At 40.0% G+C, this 23,231-nt stretch overlaps 3 protein-coding genes across 3 annotated transcripts; 1 reads left to right on the top strand and 2 right to left on the bottom strand.

Annotated features, from left to right (window-relative positions):
• Positions 1-8,108: 8,108 nt before the first annotated feature.
• Positions 8,109-12,502, bottom strand: LOC135072107 (E3 ubiquitin ligase Rnf157). The gene is made up of 7 exons (XM_063966059.1): positions 12,321-12,502; positions 10,624-10,742; positions 10,265-10,536; positions 10,009-10,196; positions 9,699-9,853; positions 8,950-9,198; positions 8,109-8,318 (listed from the first exon to the last, which is right to left on the bottom strand). Exons 1-7 carry the CDS (start codon positions 12,406-12,408, stop codon positions 8,109-8,111), a joined length of 1,281 nt encoding a protein of 426 aa, XP_063822129.1. The 5' UTR covers positions 12,409-12,502.
• Positions 12,503-13,403: 901 nt separating this feature from the next.
• On the top strand, positions 13,404-17,255 carry LOC135072199 (THAP domain-containing protein 5-like). The gene is made up of 6 exons (XM_063966152.1): positions 13,404-13,763; positions 13,998-14,242; positions 14,464-14,517; positions 14,926-15,078; positions 15,550-15,636; positions 15,756-17,255. The coding sequence occupies exons 1-6, from the start codon at positions 13,663-13,665 to the stop codon at positions 15,881-15,883; spliced, it is 768 nt and encodes a 255-aa protein (XP_063822222.1). The 5' UTR covers positions 13,404-13,662; the 3' UTR covers positions 15,884-17,255.
• Positions 17,256-17,861: 606 nt separating this feature from the next.
• LOC135071645 (uncharacterized) lies at positions 17,862-23,188 on the bottom strand. The gene is made up of 6 exons (XM_063965409.1): positions 22,435-23,188; positions 21,956-22,200; positions 21,681-21,734; positions 21,118-21,270; positions 20,556-20,642; positions 17,862-20,438 (listed from the first exon to the last, which is right to left on the bottom strand). The coding sequence occupies exons 1-6, from the start codon at positions 22,533-22,535 to the stop codon at positions 19,678-19,680; spliced, it is 1,401 nt and encodes a 466-aa protein (XP_063821479.1). The 5' UTR covers positions 22,536-23,188; the 3' UTR covers positions 17,862-19,677.
• Positions 23,189-23,231: the final 43 nt, after the last annotated feature.

Here is a 23,231-nt window from a genome sequence, read left to right as displayed (position 1 = left end):
CTTGCAGGCGGAGCGCTTGCGGCTGCCGCTGCTGCCCAGGCTGGTGGACGAGCTGCGCTCCAGGTTGCAGCGGTTCAGGGTCTCCGCCGCCTGCCAGGAGTTACTGTCAGCACTGACCTCTGGAGTGACGGCCTGCTCGCGGGCCTTGGGCTCGTCCTTGGAGGCGGAGCGCTTGCGGCTGCCGCTGCTGCCCAGGCTGGTGGACGAGCTGCGCTCCAGGTTGCAGCGGTTCAGGATCTGCCAGGAGTTACTGTCAGCACTGACCTCTGGAGTGACGGCCTGCTCGCGGGCCTTGGGCTCGTCCTTGGAGGCGGAGCGCTTGCGGCTGCCGCTGCTGCCCAGGCTGGTGGACGAGCTGCGCTCCAGGTTGCAGCGGTTCAGGATCTGCCAGGAGTTACTGTCAGCACTGACCTCTGGAGTGACGGCCTGCTCGCGGGCCTTGGGCTCGTCCTTGCAGGCGGAGCGCTTGCGGCTGCCGCTGCTGCCCAGGCTGGTGGACGAGCTGCGCTCCAGGTTGCAGCGGTTCAGGATCTGCCAGGAGTTACTGTCAGCACTGACCTCTGGAGTGACGGCCTGCTCGCGGGCCTTGGGCTCGTCCTTGCAGGCGGAGCGCTTGCGGCTGCCGCTGCTGCCCAGGCTGGTGGACGAGCTGCGCTCCAGGTTGCAGCGGTTCAGGATCTCCGCCGCCTGCCACAATCATGTCGTTAATATTGCCAGTTGGTGTGGGGTGCTGTTATTGAGTTACTTTTTGAAGCTAATACTAATAAGATATGGAAGCGGCATGAGACTGTTCTTGTAAGGTCAAACGTCAGTTTTCAGATGTGCTTCCATATCTCAGGCACCAACTGAATTAAGCGCTAGATTAAGGCCCAGAACAGACGGTGAAACGCAACTGCAACGAAACTGCAACTGCTAGTTACTTTTGAGTTGCATCTAAGTTTCTGCTATAGCGTCCGTTCAGAGACCACACATGACGCGACCAGTTTGAAACTTTGTTTCAGTTTCATTCATCAGAATCATCAGAAAGTTGCAGTTGCGTTTCACCGTCTGTTCTGGGCCTTACAGTGCTGTTACAACTGCCAGTTATTGTGGGGGTGCCGTTGCGATTTTAAATAATTTACTAATGGTAAGGTTAAACGATTGCTTATGGGATATAGCGTCGCCGCGACGCCAAATACCGAATCTACGCAGACTGGTGTCACATGATTTAGTTTACAAAAAGTGTGCATCAAGTAGAATACATTTGTCACCAACCCCTACTCTTCCCACGGGTGTCGTAAGAGGCGACTTAGGGACTACACATCAAACAGAGAACGGGCAGCAGCGCTCTCTGACAAACATCAATCTTTTATACTGCGATCTCCAACCCGCCTGCCAAGCGTGGGGATTATGGCAAAACCCCCCACTATAGTGGAGGAGGCTCATAGTCCAGTAGTGGACTGTAAAGGGCTGTTGATGATGATGATGATGATGTGCATCAACGCTGCGTAGACGCTAGCGAGACGATGACTTGCAACTCTTGCAAGCGAGTCGAGCGAGTTGGATCATCATTATCCTCATCATCATTTCAGCCACAGGACGTCCACTGCTGAACATAGCCCAAGTAGCATTTTACTCCATTTAAGAGTTCACATTTAGTTCCAATGTGTACTTAAAGCATTAGTACAGTTCACTCGTGATGTATAAGCTGTATTATTGCAATTAATTACACCTATACCTGTCTAAGGGACTTATAGGAGTGTAGACTAGTGTAGAGTTATACTTTTATACGATTGTTGGTGTTATAATACTCTAACAACAATCCTTTAGTCAGCCATATGACTAAGAGCATTATAGGAGGGTAGAGATACGGCAACTGCTGTTTAACGGCCTACTTGTACGATGTTATAGAGCTAGCATTTTAATAGAACACACGTGGTCATTTATAAAGCCAAAGGCTGTTATGTTTACTTGTTTTAGACTGTTATACAGCTAGTAGCTGTAGTAGGACTTGTTTGTGGTAGTTAAAATAACCTTTTTTTACTATCTGTACAAAAGTGTTTCAATGGTTCGCATGTACACTGTAGGCTGTTAAAAGGACTATATGTGTTGTCCATTAACATCAATAGCAGTTTATTTGTCCACAAGTACTACTCTTATTTGCTTTAAGATGAACATGAATGTGAATGTGATATTCTATTACACTTTTCCCCAAGCCTGTTTTTAGTTGTTCATGGTGGTTCTGTACATGATGCAGAGGAAAATATTATGCCTGAACCTGAAATTTCCCTTCAAAATATACAGATATCAGAGTGTGATGATTGCAGTTCTAGTGATAGTGAATACCATTTTGATTTGGACAATTATTTAACCTTTCGCAAAAAAAATAAGAACATGGGCTATTGAAAATCGTATTCCTCATTCCGCTTTGAATAAATTGTCAAGCATAATAAACGAATTTAAACCGGGAACACTACCGTCTGATGCTTTAGGTATTCATACTTGACTATTAGTACCTGGGCTAGGCGATTTAACGGACATTAATAATTTTTATTGCGGATCTCTAAAATTTCAGTATTTGAAAGAATTAAAGATACACAATTGACCTGAACTAGGTACATCTTAAAGCTGTACATAAGTTCACATTAGAATAAATTTATAGACATTAGCGCTGTAGTGGTACAAATGTGGAACTTCATATAGATAACAGCATTCTAACAGAACACATGTGAACCTAATATACGCTCACCGCATTAAATTGGAGTTATAACAGTTCACATAGCCGTATTTCATTTCCACCATTTTGTTCTACATAACCTAAAATATTTACCAAATAAATCTCCAAAATTAATGCAGATTTATCACAAAATTCGCAGATAGAGCGATTGAGTTTTGGTTTCATGTTATAATTAATTACCGTAATATAATTATAATGCCAATCCAATATCAAAAACTGAAAATTGTAGATTTCCTCTCAGCCAGTTTTAAATATTTTAAAATGAATATCGCGTTTTTACAGAGGCGCGTAAATATTTTAGCTGTAAATATGTATATATTTCACGATAAAGTTGCATTCCTAATGGCATTAACATTATTAAGTATTTAAAACCCGTGTTATTATTTGCATAAATGATTATCCGCCCGAGTTGTTTCCCTCTTGACACTCACGTACAAATACCAAACTAATATTAAAATGTGGAAATAATTTAAGACACACGTGAACTTTAGGTAGCATTGGAGTACTTTTGTCGGACTTTATAACTTTGAAAGCTGTGCATTTAGCCACTTGTTACTCTTTATTACACTCACGTACGTTGTATGGTTCACACTGCGTCCCATATAGTGCCGTAAGTCAGCCTTAAGTCCGATGTTACTACTTAAACTGCTATTATAATGCTATTATACTGCTAATGTACAGCCATAGTGAACTTAAGGCTGTCTAATTTGTGCCCAAACTGGTTCTATAAAAGCAATATAGCAAGCTATACAGCTCGTATACAGCTGACATACACAGCTTGTGGAGTACATGTGAACGACTAGTGAACTCTTAAATGGAGTAAAATGCTACTTGGGAGGCCTCCCCCAATGACTCCCACATCGCTCGGTTGGTAGTGGCCTGCATCAAACGCCTTCCTGTTATATTTATGAGGTTAAATACATTGTGTTATGAGGCGGTCCCAGCGTCAGGTTGGCATTAAGTACACTCAGGTCACGTGTGACTGACTAGTTACACTACTGCACCAGAAGGAGGGTTATACTATCTTGTGTTATACCTGCGAGGCGGTGTCGGTGTCGGGGCTGGCGATGGCGGGCGCGAGGCACAGAGACGATGATCGCCGATCACAGCCGATGAAGCCCGAGGTTACGCCGTGTACCTGCGAGGCGGTGACGATGATGGCCGACCAAAGCCGACGAAGCCCGAGGTTACGCCGTGTACCTGCGAGGTGGTGTCGGTGTCGGGGCTGGCGATGGCGGGCGCGGGGCACAGAGACGATGATGGCCGATCACAGCCGATGAAGCCCGAGGTTACGCCGTGTACCTGCGAGGCGGTATCGGTGTCGGGGCTGGCGATCAAAGCCGATGAAGGCCGAGGTTACGCCGTATACCTGCGAGGCGGTGACGACGATGGCCGACCAAAGCCGATGAAGCCCGAGGTTACGCCGTGTACCTGCGAGGCGGTGACGATGATGGCCGACCAAAGCCGATGGTAACGCCGTGTACCTGCGAGGCGGTGACGATGATGGCCGACCACAGCCGATGAAGCCAGAGGTTACGCCGTGTACCTGCGAGGCGGTGTCGGTGTCGGGGCTGGTGATGGCGGGCGCGGGGCACAGAGACGATGATGGCCGATCAAAGCCGACGTAGCCCGAGGTTACGCCGTGTACCTGCGAGGCGGTGACGATGATGGCCGACCAAAGCCGATGAAGCCCGAGGGTTACGCCGTGTACCTGCGAAGCGGTGTCGGTGTCGGGGCTGGCGATGGCGGGCGCTGAGCACAGAGACGATGATGGCCGATCACAGCCGATGAAGGCCGAGGTTACGCCGTGTACCTGCGAGGCGGTGTCGGTGTCGGGGCTGGCGATGGCGGGCGCGAGGCACAGAGACGATGATCGCCGATCAAAGCCGATGAAGGCCGAGGGTTACGCTGTGTACCTGCGAGGCGGTGACGATGATGGTCGATCAAAGCCGATGAAGCCCGAGGGTTACGCCGTGTATCTGCAAAGCGGTGACGATGATGGCCGATCAAAGCCGATGAAGCCCGAGGTTACGCCGTGTACCTTTTTTTTTTTTTTTTTTTTTTTTTATGTGATAGGAGGCAAACGAGCAAACGGATCACCTGATGGTAAGTGATTACCGTCGCCCATAGACACCCGCAGACCCAGGGGCGTTACAGGTGCGTTGCCGGCCTTTAAGGTAAAGATACGCTCTCCTCTTGAAAGCTTGCAGGTCGTATCCGTCCGGAAACACCGCAGACGACAGTCCATTCCACAGTTTGGTTGTACGGGGCAGAAAGTTTCTAGAGAAACGTACTGTTGTGGACTGCCAACCATCTAAGTGATGGGGGTGGAAGTGCTGTCGGGTAGATCGGTGGCGAAAAGTGGCGGCAGGAATAAGTCCGGATAATTCTTCGGAGCACTCCCCGTGATACATGCGATAGAAGATGCACAGTGAGGATACATCTCTACGCAGCGCCAAGGGGTCAAGCCGATCCGAAATGTCCTGGCAGTCAACGATTCGAGCTGCTCTCCGTTCAATGCGGTCCAGAGGGAGAAGCTGGTACTGGGGCGCACCTGCCCAAAGATGAGAACAGTATTCCATATGAGGCCGAACCTGCGCCTTGAAAAGTTGCAGACGATGGGCTGGAGTGAAATACCGTCTCGATCTATTGAGCACACCAAGCTTCTTCGAGGCTAATTTAGCCTTACCCTCTAAATGACCACGGAACTGGACTTCGCTCGATATGTCGACACCAAGGATTCCGATATTGGCTGAGGCAGTTAGGGGAGTGCTCTCGAAACAGCGGGATACGACAAACGGCAACTTTTTGGCGGTGAACGCGCAAACTTGTGTCTTTGTAGGGTTAAATTGGACCAAATTGCGTCGACCCCAGTCTGAGACCTCCTTCAAGGAGGTTTCAATGTCGGACACAAGTTTGTTACGGCTCTCAATGACGTTCTCCCGAGAGATATTTGCGCGGCCGGTATAAGCGGCATCAACCGTGCTGTCGTCCGCATAGCAATGAATGCCGCTAATTTGCAGCATATCATTGATATGCAGAAGGAAGAGCGTAGGCGATAGCACACAGCCTTGGGGGACACCAGCATTCACAGACATAGAGTCTGAGCATTTGCTGTCGACAACGACCTTAATGCTTCTGTCTGCTAAAAAGCTGGCGACCCATCCGCATAATTTCTCGGGAAGCCCATAGGAAGGGAGCTTCGAAAGAAGCGCTTTGTGCCAAACCCGATCGAAGGCCTTCGCCATGTCCAAACTGACCGCCAATGCTTCCCCCTTAGTCTCGATCGCCTGTGCCCAACAATGTGTCAAGTAGACCAGAAGATCACCAGCCGAGCGACCTCCACGGAAACCGTACTGTCGGTCACTTAGCAACTGGTGGGCCTCTAGGTACCGAAGGAGCTGGCTGTTGATAATGGATTCCATTATCTTCGAGAACAAGGAGGTGATTGCTATCGGCCTATAGTTGGACGGATTTGAGCGGTCACCTTTTTTAGGGATCGGGTGCACCAAAGCTGTCCTCCATGAGGTCGGGACTATGCCAGAGAGGTAGGAGAGCCGAAAAAGGCGCGTTAAAACCGGTGCTAACTCTGGAGCGCACGTCCTCAGCACGATAGGAGGGATTCCATCGGGCCCACTCGACTTATGGATATCCAGGGAAAATAGAGCCAGGCGTACTGAGCTTTGGTGGAACCGGATATCCGGCATACAGCTCTCACACCTTGGTATAATCGGTGGCTCATGTCCCCCGTCATCCAGTGTCGAGTTGGACGCAAAGAGTTTGCCCAGAAGATCGGCTTTCTCCTTTGCATCGTGGGCCAACGAACCGTTTCCCATGTGCAGGGGTGGAAATGATGGCGTGCAGAAATTTCCTTGGATAGCTTTGGCAAGAGACCAGAACGCACGAGTTCCAGAAGGAAGACGCTCTAGCTTCCCACCAATTCTACCAATGTGCTCCGACTTCGCCCTTGCAATGACTCTTTTGAAAGACCTAGAGGCAAAGTTAAACTCCTTTTTTAATGCGCTGGTGTTTTCATCCCGTAGCCTCGCTGCATTTGCCCAGGCTTGGTAGGATTCCTGCTTCCGGCGTAAAACCTTTTTGCAGGATTGACTAAACCAAGGCTGAGATTTGCCACCAATGGGAACAACAGAAGACGGTATGAAAAGTTCCATACCCTGCAGCACCACATCAGCAACAAGATCAGCAACGACGCTGGGATCATCCTGCGTGAAGCAAACCTGCCTCCAGGGGTAAGATGCGAAGAAGGACCGCATCTCATCCCAGTCTGCTGACCTGTAGTGCCACACGCGGCGACTGCATGCAACTCGTGGTCGCGGCGAGCACGTGAGTGGCACCGTACTCCGGATAAGGCAATGGTCCGAGGAGCCCAGAGGGGCGCCAACGGATAGCTGATAGCCATCCGGATGGGAAGTCAGCAGAAGGTCTAACAGTGAAGGTTCTTGGCTCTCTACATCTGGGATTCGCGTAGGCGTAGTAACCAGTTGTGTCAAGCCATATGCGAAGGCGAAGTCGTGAACAGATCTCCCTGCATGATCGGTTTTGCTCGATCCGAGCCATTCGGTGTGATGGGCGTTGAAATCGCCAAGTATCACGATCTCTGCAGAGGGGATCTGCTGCTGCACTGATTCTGCAGCCATTTGGACGTGCTCAATGAGTCGGTCAGTTTCGGCATCACCGCTATGGGACCTATAGAGGCAGGCGTAGACGCGGGGGTGGTCATCGCTGTCTACGCGGAGCCATAAGGTGGAGAGGTCCCTGCTTTCGAGGTGGCTGAGGCGTCGAGAACTGATATTGCCCCCTACGTACACGCACACCCCGGCCCTAGGCACAAAGGCATGTTCCAGTTTATACCCAGGGTAGGAGAGATAAGATGTGTCCGCAGGAGACGATATCTGAGTCTCGGTTAAGAAAAGCAAGGCCGGCTTTGCTGTCTCAAGGTGGTGGTGAACAGCATTGAGGTTAGAGTGTAAGCCCCTGATATTGCAAAAGTCCACGGCCAGCGTGGCAGGGGGTGCCATGGTAAATTTGCTCTTGCCCCAGGTGTTGAGCGCGGTTTTGCCCTCCCCAGAGTACGAGGGGCGGCCTGGGCATCCACGCTCAGGTGTGTTGTGTCCTGAGCATGGATGTCCAGGGAGGGATTCTCCAACGCTAACGCAGCTGGTACCCTCCTGGGGTAAAATAGTTTTTAACTGCGCTATCATTAGGAGGTGGGGAGGGGGGGGGGGGGTTGGGCCTCCGGTACCCTCACTCACTCGGTGAAACACAACACAAGTGCTGCTTCACGCCGGTTTTCTGTGAGGCCGTGGTATCACTCCGGTCGAGCCGGCCCATTCGTGCCGAAGCATGGCTCTCCCACGGTTTAAGTAACGGTTCAGTACCTGCGAGGCGGTGACGATGATGGCCGACCACAGCCGACGAAGGCCGAGGTTACGCCGTGTACCTGCGAGGCGGTGTCGGTGTCGGGGCTGGCGATGGCGGGCGCGGGCCGCGGCGCGGGCAGGGCGCGCGCGGGGTGCGGCCCGTTCAGCGCCTCCAGCAGCGACACCGGCTCGTAGCCCGCCGGGATGTTCTCCATGCTGCCCTGGATGTAGAAACACTGATTTAAAATATGATCAAAATCAAAAATATTTATTCCACATTAGACCACAAGTGGCACTTAACGTAAAAATTTAGTAATTAATAAAAAAAAGAAAAGGTAGCCCTTATGGGGCACGAAATAAATCTACGCATATAATATAAGTAATTGAACAATCAACACTTATCAAAAGGGTTAGACCGTATTTTGGGATGTCAGATGCTTATTTTATGTGCATTACCTGTGCTCGAGTCTGCTCAAGTTAAAGTACGGTTGCTGAAAGCATTTTTTTTAAATGTAGCCTGCTTTCTTTCAGTACCCATTAGTTCCCAAAACGGTTTATGTACTTGGTGCTGGTATGGTTCACAAGGCGTTCTCACACCGGACAGGTTTGGCAAGGTGGAGACTCGCTGCATCACGCGGCTAATGGGACAGCAGTGGGCCGGGCCACCTAAGGCTGCATTCGCCGCTAGAAGCGGGCTACATTGACGTCAATGGCCTATGACAGTTTAACTTTCCCCCGGGACAAGCTTGACCGTCATTGGTTGGGTTTTTTATGGCGGCCAAGCTGTAGATCCTGGCTACACAGGAGTTGCAGCGGTGGGAAAGAGAAGTAGGAATAGTCCCGTACACTTACGTCAGGTGGACTAGCCGCGGGCGGCGGCACGGCGGGCGAGGACGCCACGCGCTGCAGGGCGCGGATCTGAAGCAGGGCGCGGAAGGGCGCGCGGCAGATGGGGCAGTTGTTGGCCTGGTAGCGCAGCGAGTCGGCGCACGAGTTGCACAGGCACAGGTGGCGGCACGGCAGGATCAGCGTGTCGCGCACGTCGCACATGCAGATCACGCACTCTGATCCGCCGTCTTCGGTCTCCTCGTCAGATGTTGGCTAAGAAAACATAAGTTTTTGCTGTCAAAATCCCCTTATGGTTCAAGCCCGAACACACGCAGCCGCAGGCGACGTATCGCCGCGACGCTACTGTTTCCCTTATTTCAATGAGAGACTATCTTCTTCTATCACTAGTAAAGGAAGTAAATAAATAATAAATAAATATCCTTAGACATTTTACACTGCGCTTCTAGTCCCAAACTAAGCAAAGCTTGTACTATGGGTACTAGACAACGGATATAAACATACTTAAATACTTTTTTTTTGTAAATACATACTTATTATACATAGAAAACACCCAGTCCAATACAAACAAAATTAAATATGTTCATGCACACCAATGTTAATAGAATTTAGAGTTTTGTTAGAGTAATTTCATAGAAATACAGAAACCAGCTGCGTCGTACGATACGTTTCCTGCTGTGCAGCTTCGAATGGTACCTTTACCTAGCAAGATGATTAAATTGAGTCATACCTGCTTATAAATGAGGATATTATACCTTACTGTCAAGATTCTTGTTTTCGATTCCATAGATTTCCTGAAGCAAGTAACACAGACCGTCCACAAAAAGTTTCTGTTTCAAGGCCTTCAACACATAAGTGCCGTCAGAGTGCTTCTCCACCACTGCTATGGTGGTATGAGATTGGCGAATTTCTATAAGAATGAGATTCACATTCAACAAATTGTAACAAGATAAGGTAAGTTAGTTTAAGTTCATAAGAGAAGGGCAGTTATTCTTTTTGCAAAATTCTATGTTATAAAAATTAAAGAAAATAAGATCTAAACAAAGGTTTTTTATGAACACTTACCATCTTGTCCTTCATCAACAACACAGTAAATGGCAATGGGGATTATTTCCCTATCTGCATTGTATGAGAGGTCCTCCTCTGGATACTTCGAGGGATCAAACACATGGGAAATTTGGCAGAACTGCTGGTTGGCTCCCTTCTTGTAGTGGTATGTCTGGGACGTCATGGACGGATCGCGAGGGTAGTAACTACAAAGAAAAATAAAAATCTGAAGAATGGTAATTATTACAACTTAATTAATGAAATCAAAACTTACACAACACCAGCTGGGGTCACTTCTTCGGTGCAAAAATAGAATATAGTTATAGCACATCTTGCATCGCAGTCAAATGTAAATTCAATGTTGTAGTATGTCCCCTTCCCATGATTATCCAAGGACTTCAATGGCCCATCTCCAATTTTATTTGAGTCGGCTATCTTACCCACTGGTTCAGGACAACGAACAAATCTAAGAGATTCTTTCCGGATGTTGATTGAACTCTTCAACGTTTTTGTGGGCTCATTGGACTGAGGTGGTGGATATGGGAACTGTAAACATTGAAAAAAAAAATTTTTATATGTTAGTATGATTAGATAATGTTATTAAGTGTATATTGTACATTCCTGTTTACTTACTGGAGTAGGTCTGCTGCCAAGAAAGTTGAGATCAGCATTTTCTCCAAATAAGTAAGCCTCAGGTTGAGGAGTATCAAATCTTTCACCGCCCATAATGAAATGACTTCCAAAATAATTCCCTGCTTGTAAACAAACAACTATATTATTAACAATAAGGCAAACCTTATTAGCAGCACCTTTTAGAATGAAACAGTATTTATTAAATATTTTATGTCTGAAAAGGAATTTTCACAGCTTAAAACAATTATTTAAGAAAACAGAATTGAGTCGTCTAGTTTCAAAACCCGCTAAAACGCTCCTGCAACTAATTTCTGTTTATATCTCTAAATGATGCTACTGCAATTTTCTCATCATACTGTTCAATCATTTTCGATCAAAATACACTAAAAGACTACTAAACTAGCACTTAAAATTAGGTTTGTGTTACAAACTCCGCTAAAACGCCGTCCGTTTCTTTCAAAACCCTCTAAAAGTTGATTGACCAATGGTAGCACGGTATTTTGGTCACGTGACTGCGAAATCAGTATGGAGATTTTTTTATAACGTGGTTGCTTCATAATTTGCTCTTATCAAATCCCGCTAAAATACAACATGTCCGTTTCAAATCCCATTAAAACCGAATGTTCGTAACAAAATACGCCAAAATGAAAATAGTTTTCATTATAATTCAAATTATATTTAATTTAAAGATATATAGCAATTACTGTTAGTATTGCCAGATGACAATAATAATTCGTATCATATTTTTTTTTGCCTAAGGCCAAAGCTATATGGATAAGCGGTTTTTTTCAATTTCTCGAAATCTTATCAAAATCGTTTTAGCGGGATTTGAAACTAGACGCCTCAATTATCACTGCTAATGGCCAGGTTTTACTGTAATGCATCTTCATATTCTAACTAACCAGCTGTTTTATATCATTATCATCCAATTCACATTAGTCTACAAAAAGCTAAGCTTCAGCTAAGTCAACTTCGGCAAGTGGGTCATATTCATCATATAAATTTACCTAAAAGACAGTGGGTGGGACAGGGAATTGTAAAAAAGGATCTTTTTAACAAAAGAGGAAACTTAATCAACATGCCACTAATGGTAATATCTATGCAAACAAATGTTTATATATGTTACGGTCAAAGTGATAAATGTGAAAATTATGAATAATCGCCGGTTATTGTGAATAATTACCGCATGATTTGGTAAATGTGATTAATATGAGGTCATTTATGTGTGTATAAAACTAAATAGGCGGCTTAGGGGTGGCCCAAGGGCCACCCCCGCCGCACCTTAACCTATTTTTCACTTTAAATCAAAACATTATGTTATAGGCATCATGGAAAAGTAATATTATGCAAGAAACACTTCAAACTCATTATGCCAATTTATATTAATATTATGATATCAAAACGTTCAAAAGTTTGGCTGTACACGAGCACGTACACAAGATGTTGTTCTCTTTTATGAAATTTGTTAGTACTAAGCTTGAATGATTAAATAATCACTGTTAAATGTGATTCATTTATCACTTTTACCGCGACTGTCGGTAATTATTCATAATAACCGGTTATTATTAATAATTTTCAATTTATCACATTAACCGTAACATATACATTAACCTTCACTAATAATGAATATAAGTAGCAAAGTAAGTAAATAACTTAACACGAAGAAGGGAAAATTACCAATAGAAAAAGATACTAACCCGATCTTGGAGGATACTTGTACGCGTGATTAGAGACCACGTCTGCTTCTTCTACTCCAGCATTTTGTCTGCTGGTCAAGGCACCCATCACTTCTTTAATTTCCACCACAAATCTGGAATATTTTGGGGAAATTTGCAAATTAATTTACAAGCAAACACAACACACAGACAAAATCTGAATTGACAAGCAGATTTGACACTGACAGTGACAATCTCTATTATTTTTTTTATAGATCTCTAGCAAAGGCGAATGAAGTGTGCACATGTGAATAGTGATGCTACTTAATCAATTGAAATATCGATAAGTGTTGGTTTTTCGTGTATAGTTGCGCAAAGTCATTGTACAAAAAAGCTTTACAAGAGTCATTTCATTTGACGAGGATACAAAAAGTTTTAAGTTGCTTTTATTGGTATTTTATGATTTCGGTTGGTGCTCCGAGCACCATCTCCGAGCAAAATAAATAACAATAGCACAATACATTACAATGTCTTACACATTATTAAAACATGGTGATGGTCAAAACGAAGTGATATTTTGCTCAGTGATGGTCATGGTCGTCATGGTCACATTCATGATTCATGCCTGTGTCTGGTTTATAGACGTAGCATTTTTTAGTAGTAATATACAAAGCACAAGTACGTAAATTTGCAGTTTTAAAAAATAAAAATGTCAAACACTTGTGTCAGTGCAGTGGGTAGACACTTCTCATACAAAAACTAGTCTCTATATGTAGCAATTGATATACAACCTTATCCTTTAAGCAATAAAGTGCATTTTGGATTGATTTTACTATAGCAGGGGAACCCGCGGATCAATACCACCATACTAAAAATAATTGTTAGTGTCCTTATGTTGGTAGTATTCGTAGTATTGTTAGTTTGACAAATGAAAAAAAATGTCTGTCAATTGAGTTTGAGTTTTTAACCGGCGAATTGATTCGTGTGAAGTTATTTTCTCAGATTTGGTGCAATATTACTGTAAATAAACTTTTCTGTCGTTTACGTTGAGTTGATTAAGTTCCTCCGTATCGGGCATGATAAAGTTTGCTGTTCAGTGTTATGTTTTTTGTGAGATAGAGACTCTTTTAAATAAGCTGTGTTTCAACTTCTACAGAAGTTTAAACTCTTATTTACTTTTCTGTTTAATGGGTATGTTATCTACTTACTTGAAATATTACATCTATTACAAATCTATTTTTCATTAAAAACAACCCTATGTGATGAAAATGTAAATGTACTTTCAAAACTGGTAAATGCATGAACCAGGGCATTGACACTGGTTGGAGAGAAATTATAGGCTTTGTTTAATTAATACCTATTTCATTTTAGGCTTCTACTGATAATGGAGAGTAGAAACAACAAGAAGTGCGTTATTTGTAATAAGAGGCGAAGTCGTGGTGGATCACCCTTACTTTTGAGTAGGTTTCCTCTGGATTCTGACCGGTGAGTTTCTAATAACACTCATTTATTACAAGATAATTTTACTGATTGTGTAAACTTAAAGGCTGGGATTAATATTTTTAATCATACAGTAAATAACCATAACCAATTTTTAATTTCAGTATTTTGTTTCGTACTCTGCAAATGAATTGCATAACAATACTAAAAGAAATTAGTTGATGAATAAATTTCAGTTTGTTATTCTTTTTCTTTTCTAATAGGTATTTCTTATTTCAGTTGTCGAATGTGGGTTAAAAATGCTGGCTTAGAAGACTTAGCATATGTACCTATTGAAAAGTTACACCAACTGAAGTTTGTTTGTGGTGGGCACTTCACTCCTGAATCCTTCAATGCCAAAGGAACTCGGCTGAAGAACTCAGCTATTCCAACACTGGAATTGAGCAATCCCATCTTGCCAGATGAAGTTTTGACAGAGTTTCCTCTTCATGTAAAAGACTCCAATAAAGAAAACCTCAAGACAGGTATGATGATGACTTCAATTATTTTTTTTAAATTTAATTTACTATCTATCAATTTTTCTGAATTATTTAGATGTCTTAATTAATTTTCTTTGGTTTCCAAAACAAACCAACCGAATGCAATTTAACAAGGTTCTTTCTTTGTAACCACAAACATGTGTTGTATGCTTATCAATAAATAATATATAATTTCAATTATTAATTATATCTATACTTTGTTACAGTTCTTTATGATCATTCATATTGCATTCCAAAGAAGTCAAATCCAGTTGAACGAGGTATGTTTATCTAAAATTATACTAATAATATAAAAAGGAAATATTTAATTGTTTGTTTGTATTTGATCGGCTCCGTAACTCGAGCCAAGATAGCCTAAAGTGCGGGTTAGAACCCCACAGCTTGAATATTGTAGTAAACCCACTCGTAACACAATTTAGCTTAGAATGTGTGTTGAGTTAGAGGGACTTTAGTAATTTGTGTAATACAAATTCTTCAAAAAAAGTACCGGACCAATTTGAAAAATTTTAGGCAATCTACATTAATTAGCCAGGTCAGCTAGTTTAATAATATTTATAAGCTAGTAATTTTTAATGTGAGCAAGACATGTACTAGACTGATTGTACCCTAAAGTTGGGTAAGAACATGACATTTTATTACCCAATTCACATTTCATTATCTGCTTTCAGTTCCCCTTACAACTACAACCAAACAACTAAATTCAACATGTTTGGGAGCTGTGGATATACCAGATTCTGGTATTTCTGCGAAAACAACTTTTGAACCTCTTCCTTCTACTTCCAATGCACCAGAACATATGACCTATAAACCCATTACTCATGGTAAGTGTACAAACTAATTATTTACCTTCTAAAATATGCCTTCCCTCAAACTAAAGAATGCCACCCTGGATGCGTTCTGCAGTCTGCAGTCAGGTCAAAATGAACTTATATGTACAACATTCTAGGTTTCTGTACATTTTATATTAATGCGATTTGACCGTGCGGATACGAACAAAGAACGCAAAGCACACGTGACTGATTGCCTTATCACGACCACTTACAGATTGTCTTGACATACCCGCAGACCGCATCCAGAATGCAGAACATTAAAACCTCTAAATGCCTTTAATTTAATATTATGTCATTGTTATTGAAGGTGGGCCCACGCTTCATATTTTATGAGAAGAGCTATCATTATCCTGTCTTTGCATTTTTTTAAAACTTGATAATGATTGATTGATTTGGAAATAATATGTTTCATAAAACAACAAAATAAATTTTAAACTAATTTGCATATTTATAATATTTCAGATGATAAAAACATTTGCCATCAAGATGCACAGGCAGAAATATTAGTCCACAGTTATAAAAGACCTAAGAAAAACATTGAAATGAAAGGTAAGATAAAACATACCTAATTTAAAAAACTAAGTAAAATTGCTGATTAATAAACCAATATTCAATTCAATTTGCTTTAATGTTGTTTTTTTTTACTAATGGAAATGTTTTTATTACAGACACTTCATCAACATTTACAATTAAAGAGAAGAGGCTTTGGCGACAGTTACAAAATGCAAAAAAAAACAATAAGGAATATAGCGAAGGTAGTTGCAGAAGAACACAACAGAAATTTTTTAAATATTAAAAAACTGAATAGTACCATTGTAAATCCAACATTCAAAACTAAGATGAGGGTGAAGTATGCTGCGCATGCTCTGAGTAATACCGTGGCAGCTATTTTAAAAATGATGGCATGGAAAGAAGTTTCTGATTGCAATGATACAGCATTTGTGATTGAACAGTTAGATAAACTATTTGATTGTACAAATGGTCCATCATCTTTAAATGACGTAAAGAAAGGGATCCGGGAAAATGTTTCCACATCAAGTAATCACATTGAGTCTTGGACCTTTTATACTGATAAGTTAAAAACCATAAAATTTATAACAGCAGAAAACACGATACAAAAAAATGTTAAATGCGTAAAGGGATATCAAATATCTATCAAATCCTTAAACGATATTTGGGAAAAGTTAAAGAATGAAGGGTTTAAATATATGAACCTTAGACAGTTTAACCAAGACTCTCTGGAAAACTTATTTGGAATCATTAGGCAACACAGTGTAAGCAATAGAAATCCCACTATCACGCACTTTACTGCAGCGCTTAAAACAAGCATGGTTACTGGGCTGAAAGTGCCTCATAGCAGAAGTGCTAATTGTGAAGCAGACAACAATAAACATATGCTGGAATATAAAGACATTTTAAAAACTAATTTAAAAACAACAGAAATAAAAATTAATGTTCAAGATTCCACAGACACTGAATTTTATCCTGTGTTGTCTATCCCGGACCCTGAAAACTTAGAACAGCCCATTGAAAATTTGTGTAGCCTTGAAAACCAACCAGTAGTATATGTAAGCGGGTATTTAGCTGCCAAACTATTACAGAACAGTTCTTGTTTAATTTGTGAAGAGTGTTTGAGCGTGAAAACTCCTGTTGACAATGATTTGTATGCATATATATCTCTTCGCGAATGGTGGCATGATAAAAAAAGTCTCGTTTATCCAACAATTCAATTATGTACCACCGTAAATGAAGCTAAACAATTTTATCATGACCATATTGCCGACCAGATATATATGGAAAATGTTGGAAAATTCATTTTCTTAATGTTGAGTACAAATTGTAATTTTAGTTGGTTTAAATGTCAACAACATAATAAAGAAATTTATGATAAGATGTTTAAAATATTAAGTTACCTTTTTCTAAGAAAAAGTTGTAAAATCATTAATGACAGCTTCATAAAAAGTGAAAACAATTTTGCTGACAAAAGTAAAAAAGCACAGCAACAAAGCATTGAAAAGTAATCTTGAGGCTGAGGTTCGATCAGCTGATAAGAAAATTAAAGATGTTTATAAATAAAAATCCTATTTTTTCTTAGAAAAAGTTGTGAAAATAAAAGTTTACAAAATTATCATTTCTGTACTTTGTTATAATTTTCAATAATTCCTCATGCCTACAACTGCTTGTAAATGTTCAATACTTATTGTAATATACCTATTTTATTTCGAAATAAATAATTTACGTTACAAAACTTCGTTTTACTTACACATAGTATAAAATAAAAATAGTAATCATTAAAATATTGAAGGTTCCTATACTAGATATCGATATGCAATTACAACCCTAGCAAAGTATCGATAATCGATAAGTTATTACGAACGTCACTAATACTGTCAGAAAATAAGGCATTATGTTGGTAGCTCCGCCCGTAGTTTGTGCCAAAGAGCATAAAAGAGTAAGAGACGGCACTCCATAGATATTTTTTGAGCTCACGCACACATATGCATTTTAGAGAACGACCCGCAAATCTTTACCAACCGCACAAACTACAGGCGGAGCTACCAACATAATGCATTATTTTCTGACAGTATTAGTGACGTTCGTAATAACTTATCGATTATCGATACTTTGCTAGGGTTGTAATTGTATATCGATATCTAGTATAGGAACTTTCAATATTTTAATGCTATTTTTATTTTATATTATGTGTAAGTAAAACGAAGTTTTGTAAAGTAAATTATTTATTTCGAAATAAAATAGGTATATTACAATAAGTATTGAACATGACATAGCAGTTGTAGGCATGAGGAATTATTGAATATTATAACAAAGTACAGAAATGATAATTTTGTAAACTTTTATTTTCACAACTTTTTCTAAGAAAAAATAGGATTTTTATCTATAAACATCTTTAATTTTCTTATCAGCTGATCGAACCTCAGCCTCAAGATTACTTTTCAATGCTTTGTTGCTGTGCTTTTTTACTTTTGTCAGCAAAATTGTTTTCACTTTTTATGAAGCTGTCATTAATGATTTTACAACTTTTTCTTAGAAAAAGGTAACTTAATATTTTAAACATCTTATCATAAATTTCTTTATTATGTTGTTGACATTTAAACCAACTAAAATTACAATTTGTACTCAACATTAAGAAAATGAATTTTCCAACATTTTCCATATATATCTGGTCGGCAATATGGTCATGATAAAATTGTTTAGCTTCATTTACGGTGGTACATAATTGAATTGTTGGATAAACGAGACTTTTTTTATCATGCCACCATTCGCGAAGAGATATATATGCATACAAATCATTGTCAACAGGAGTTTTCACGCTCAAACACTCTTCACAAATTAAACAAGAACTGTTCTGTAATAGTTTGGCAGCTAAATACCCGCTTACATATACTACTGGTTGGTTTTCAAGGCTACACAAATTTTCAATGGGCTGTTCTAAGTTTTCAGGGTCCGGGATAGACAACACAGGATAAAATTCAGTGTCTGTGGAATCTTGAACATTAATTTTTATTTCTGTTGCTTTTAAATTAGTTTTTAAAATGTCTTTATATTCCAGCATATGTTTATTGTTGTCTGCTTCACAATTAGCACTTCTGCTATGAGGCACTTTCAGCCCAGTAACCATGCTTGTTTTAAGCGCTGCAGTAAAGTGCGTGATAGTGGGATTTCTATTGGTTACACTGTGTTGCCTAATGATTCCAAATAAGTTTTCCAGAGAGTCTTGGTTAAACTGTCTAAGGTTCATATATTTAAACCCTTCATTCTTTAACTTTTCCCAAATATCGTTTAAGGATTTGATAGATATTTGATATCCCTTTACGCATTTAACATTTTTTAGTATCGTGTTTTCTGCTGTTATAAATTTTATGGTTTTTAACTTATCAGTATAAAAGGTCCAAGACTCAATGTGATTACTTGATGTGGAAACATTTTCCCGGATCCCTTTCTTTACGTCATTTAAAGATGATGGACCATTTGTACAATCAAAAAAATAGCTGCCACGGTATTACTCAGAGCATGCGCAGCATACTTCACCCTCATCTTAGTTTTGAATGTTGGATTTACAATGGTACTATTCAGTTTTTTAAAATTTAAAAAATTTCTGTTGTGTTCTTCTGCAACTACCAAATGCCTCCATTGTGCAATTTTTCCATCGAAAGACATATTTCCACTTTTAAAGAAATTGTTTCGTAATGATTTGAACAAGTGAGGGATGTCATAGATTATAAAAATTTTGTCATTATTTACGAAAAAGTTGCTATCTATGCCTTGTCCACAGTTTCTTTTTAACATGTTAAGAGCTCCTATATTTGTAGATCCCTGATCACAAACTGTTGTTAGAACCACAAATCCGATTTCTTTTAATTTTTTGATGATGTCCGATATAATTTTTGCCAGTTTTGCTGTTGATATTGTGCCTTCCACATAGGGTTGCCAGGCGTCCGGCTTTAGCCGGACATGTTTGGCTTTTTAAGGTCTTGTCCGGCCAAATATTGGCTTGTCCGGCCTGTCCGGCTTTTGTTAGGCTTTATATGTGGCTGCCGCGCCAGGCGAAAGTCGAGTCACAGAATAATATCAAGCGCACGCATCAGGATGATAGGCAACCGATGATGATAATAACCACTCGTGAGCTATGACACTAATTAAACCCCCCTCCCCCGTGACATGTCCGGCTTTTAGGGTAAAATGTCCGGCCAAATGAAGCTCAGAGTCCGGCTTTTGTGTTTTTGGACCTGGCAACCCTACTTCCACAAAATAGTGCGCAATATATTGTTTGTATTTATGTTTAGCACCCTGTATCATAAACACTAACGCATGGTCTGCAATTTTATTTTCTCGTCCCATGTTCTCGCCCTCTCCATAATCCACGTAGCCATCCACTTTATCAGCAATTTCGTTATAAATTATCCGTTTCTTTAACGCCATCTCGTCAAATATTAACGAGCAATATTTATTTTCCTTTGGCATACTTGATGCTTTTGCCTCTAACATATCAATTATATTTTTATTTATACCAGGCTCCATTGGTATATTTTTTAAAATCCTTTGGAGCGTTTTAGTGCTTGGTAGCGTAAACAGCTTTTGCATATAGCGGTATGCTTTAGGGGACCGTTTAAATATAGCCAAAGCATATATTTTGTTGGCTAAAGTCCACCTTTTTCCTTGTGACTTTTTTTTGTTATTCTGCACTACATCCTTTACTAACGATGTCAGCACTTCCGAATCTAACTTGTCTAAATTCACTCTTGACTTCGCTATATTCCTTATTGTTTTTTTTGCATTTTGTAACTGTCGCCAAAGCCTCTTCTCTTTAATTGTAAATGTTGATGAAGTGTCTGTAATAAAAACATTTCCATTAGTAAAAAAACAACATTAAAGCAAATTGAATTGAATATTGGTTAATTAATCAGCAATTTTACTTAGTTTTTTAAATTAGGTATGTTTTATCTTACCTTTCATTTCAATGTTTTTCTTAGGTCTTTTATAACTGTGGACTAATATTTCTGCCTGTGCATCTTGATGGCAAATGTTTTTATCATCTGAAATATTATAAATATGCTATTTAGTTTAAAATTTATTTAGTTGTTTTATGAAACATATTATTTCCAAATCAATCAATCATTATCAAGTTTTAAAAAAATGCAAAGACAGGATAATGATAGCTCTTCTCATAAAATATGAAGCGTGGGCCCACCTTCAATAACAATGACATAATATTAAATTAAAGGCATTTAGAGGTTTTAATGTTCTGCATTCTGGATGCGGTCTGCGGGTATGTCAAGACAATCTGTAAGTGGTCGTGATAAGGCAATCAGTCACGTGTGCTTTGCGTTCTTTGTTCGTATCCGCACGGTCAAATCGCATTAATATAAAATGTACAGAGACCTAGAATGTTGTACATAATTATAAGTTCATTTTGACCTGACTGCAGACTGCAGAACGCATCCAGGGTGGCATTCTTTAGTTTGAGGGAAGGCATATTTTAGAAGGTAAATAATTAGTTTGTACACTTACCATGAGTAATTGGTTTATAGGTCATATGTTCTGGTGCATTGGAAGTAGAAGGAAGAGGTTCAAAAGTTGTTTTCGCAGAAATACCAGAATCTGGTATATCCACAGCTCCCAAACATGTTGAATTTAGTTGTTTGGTTGTAGTTGTAAGGGGAACTGAAAGCAGAAAATGAAATGTGAATTGGGTAATAAAATGTCATGTTCTTACCCAACTTTAGGGTACAATCAGTCTAGTACATGTCTTGCTCACATTAAAAATTACTAGCTTAAAAATATTATTAAACTAGCTGACCTGGCTAATTAATGTAGATTGCCTAAAATTTTTCAAATTGGTCCGGTAGTTTTTTTGAAGAATTTGTATTACACAAATTACTAAAGTCCCTCTAACTCAACACCTCATTCTAAGCTAAATTGTGTTACGAGTGGGTTTACTACAATATTCAAGCTGTGGGGTTCTAACCCGCACTTTAGGCTATCTTGGCTTCGAGTTACGGAGCCGATCAAATACAAAAAAACAATTAAATATTTCCTTTTTATATTATTAGTATAATTTTAGATAAACATACCTCGTTCAACTGGATTTGACTTCTTTGGAATGCAATATGAATGATCATAAAGAACTGTAACAAAGTATAGATATAATTAATAATTGAAATTATATATTATTTATTGATAAGCATACAACACATGTTTGTGTTTACAAAGAAAGAACCTTGTTAAATTGCATTCGGTTGGTTTGTTTTGGAAACCAAAGAAAATTAATTAAGACATCTAAATAATTCAGAAAAATTGATAGATAGTAAATTACATTTTAAAAAAATAATTGAAGTCATCATCATACCTGTCTTGAGGTTTTCTTTATTGGAGTCTTTTACATGAAGAGGAAACTCTGTCAAAACTTCATCTGGCAAGATGGGATTGCTCAATTCCAGTGTTGGAATAGCTGAGTTCTTCAGCCGAGTTCCTTTGGCATTGAAGGATTCAGGAGTGAAGTGCCCACCACAAACAAACTTAAGTTGGTGTAACTTTTCAATAGGTACATATGCTAAGTCTTCTATGCCAGCATTTTTAACCCACATTCGACAACTGAAATAAGAAATACCTATTAGAAAAGAAAAAGAATAACAAACTGAAATTTATTCATCAACTAATTTCTTTTAGTATTGTTATGCAATGCATTTACAGAGTACGAAACAAAATACTGAAATTAAAAACTGGTTATGGTTATTTACTGTATGATTAAAAATATTAATCCCAGCCTTTAAGTTTACACAATCAGTAAAATTATCTTGTAATAAATGAGTGTTATTAGAAACTTACCGGTCAGAATCCAGAGGAAACCTACTCAAAAGTAAGGGTGATCCACCACGACTTCGCCTCTTATTACAAATAACGCACTTCTTGTTGTTTCTACTCTCCATTATCAGTAGAAGCCTAAAATGAAATAGGTATTAATTAAAAAAAGCCTATAATTTCTCTCCAACCAGTGTCAATGCCCTGGTTCATGCATTTACCAGTTTTGAAAGTACATTTACATTTTCATCACATAGGGTTGTTTTTAATGAAAAATAGATTTGTAATAGATCTAATATTTCAAGTAAGTAGATAACATACCCATTAAACAGAAAAGTAAATAAGAGTTTAAACTTCTGTAGAAGTTGAAACACAGCTTATTTAAAAGAGTCTCTATCTCACAAAAAACAAAACACTGAACAGCAAACTTTATCACGCCCGATACGGAGGAACTTAATCAACTCAACGTGAACGACAGAAAAGTTTATTTACAGTAATATTGCACCAAATCTGAGAAAATAACTTCACACGAATCAATTCGCCGGTTAAAAACTCAAACTCAATTGACAGACATTTTTTTTCATTTGTCAAACTAACAATACTACCAACATTAAGGACACTAACAATTATTTTTAGTATGGTGGTATTGATCCGCGGGTTCCCCTGCTATAGTGAAATCAATCCAAAATGCACTTTATTGCTTAAGAGATAAGGTTGTATATCAATTGCTACATATAGAGACTAGTTTTTGTATGAGAAGTGTCTACCCACTGGTTTGTGCGGTTGGTAAAGATTTGCGGGTCGTTCTCTAAAATGCATATGTG

This window comes from Ostrinia nubilalis, chromosome 5, assembly GCF_963855985.1.
Source record: "Ostrinia nubilalis chromosome 5, ilOstNubi1.1, whole genome shotgun sequence".
Lineage (NCBI taxonomy): Eukaryota > Metazoa > Arthropoda > Insecta > Lepidoptera > Crambidae > Ostrinia > Ostrinia nubilalis.
This window is presented reverse-complemented; position numbering and strand designations above follow the sequence as displayed.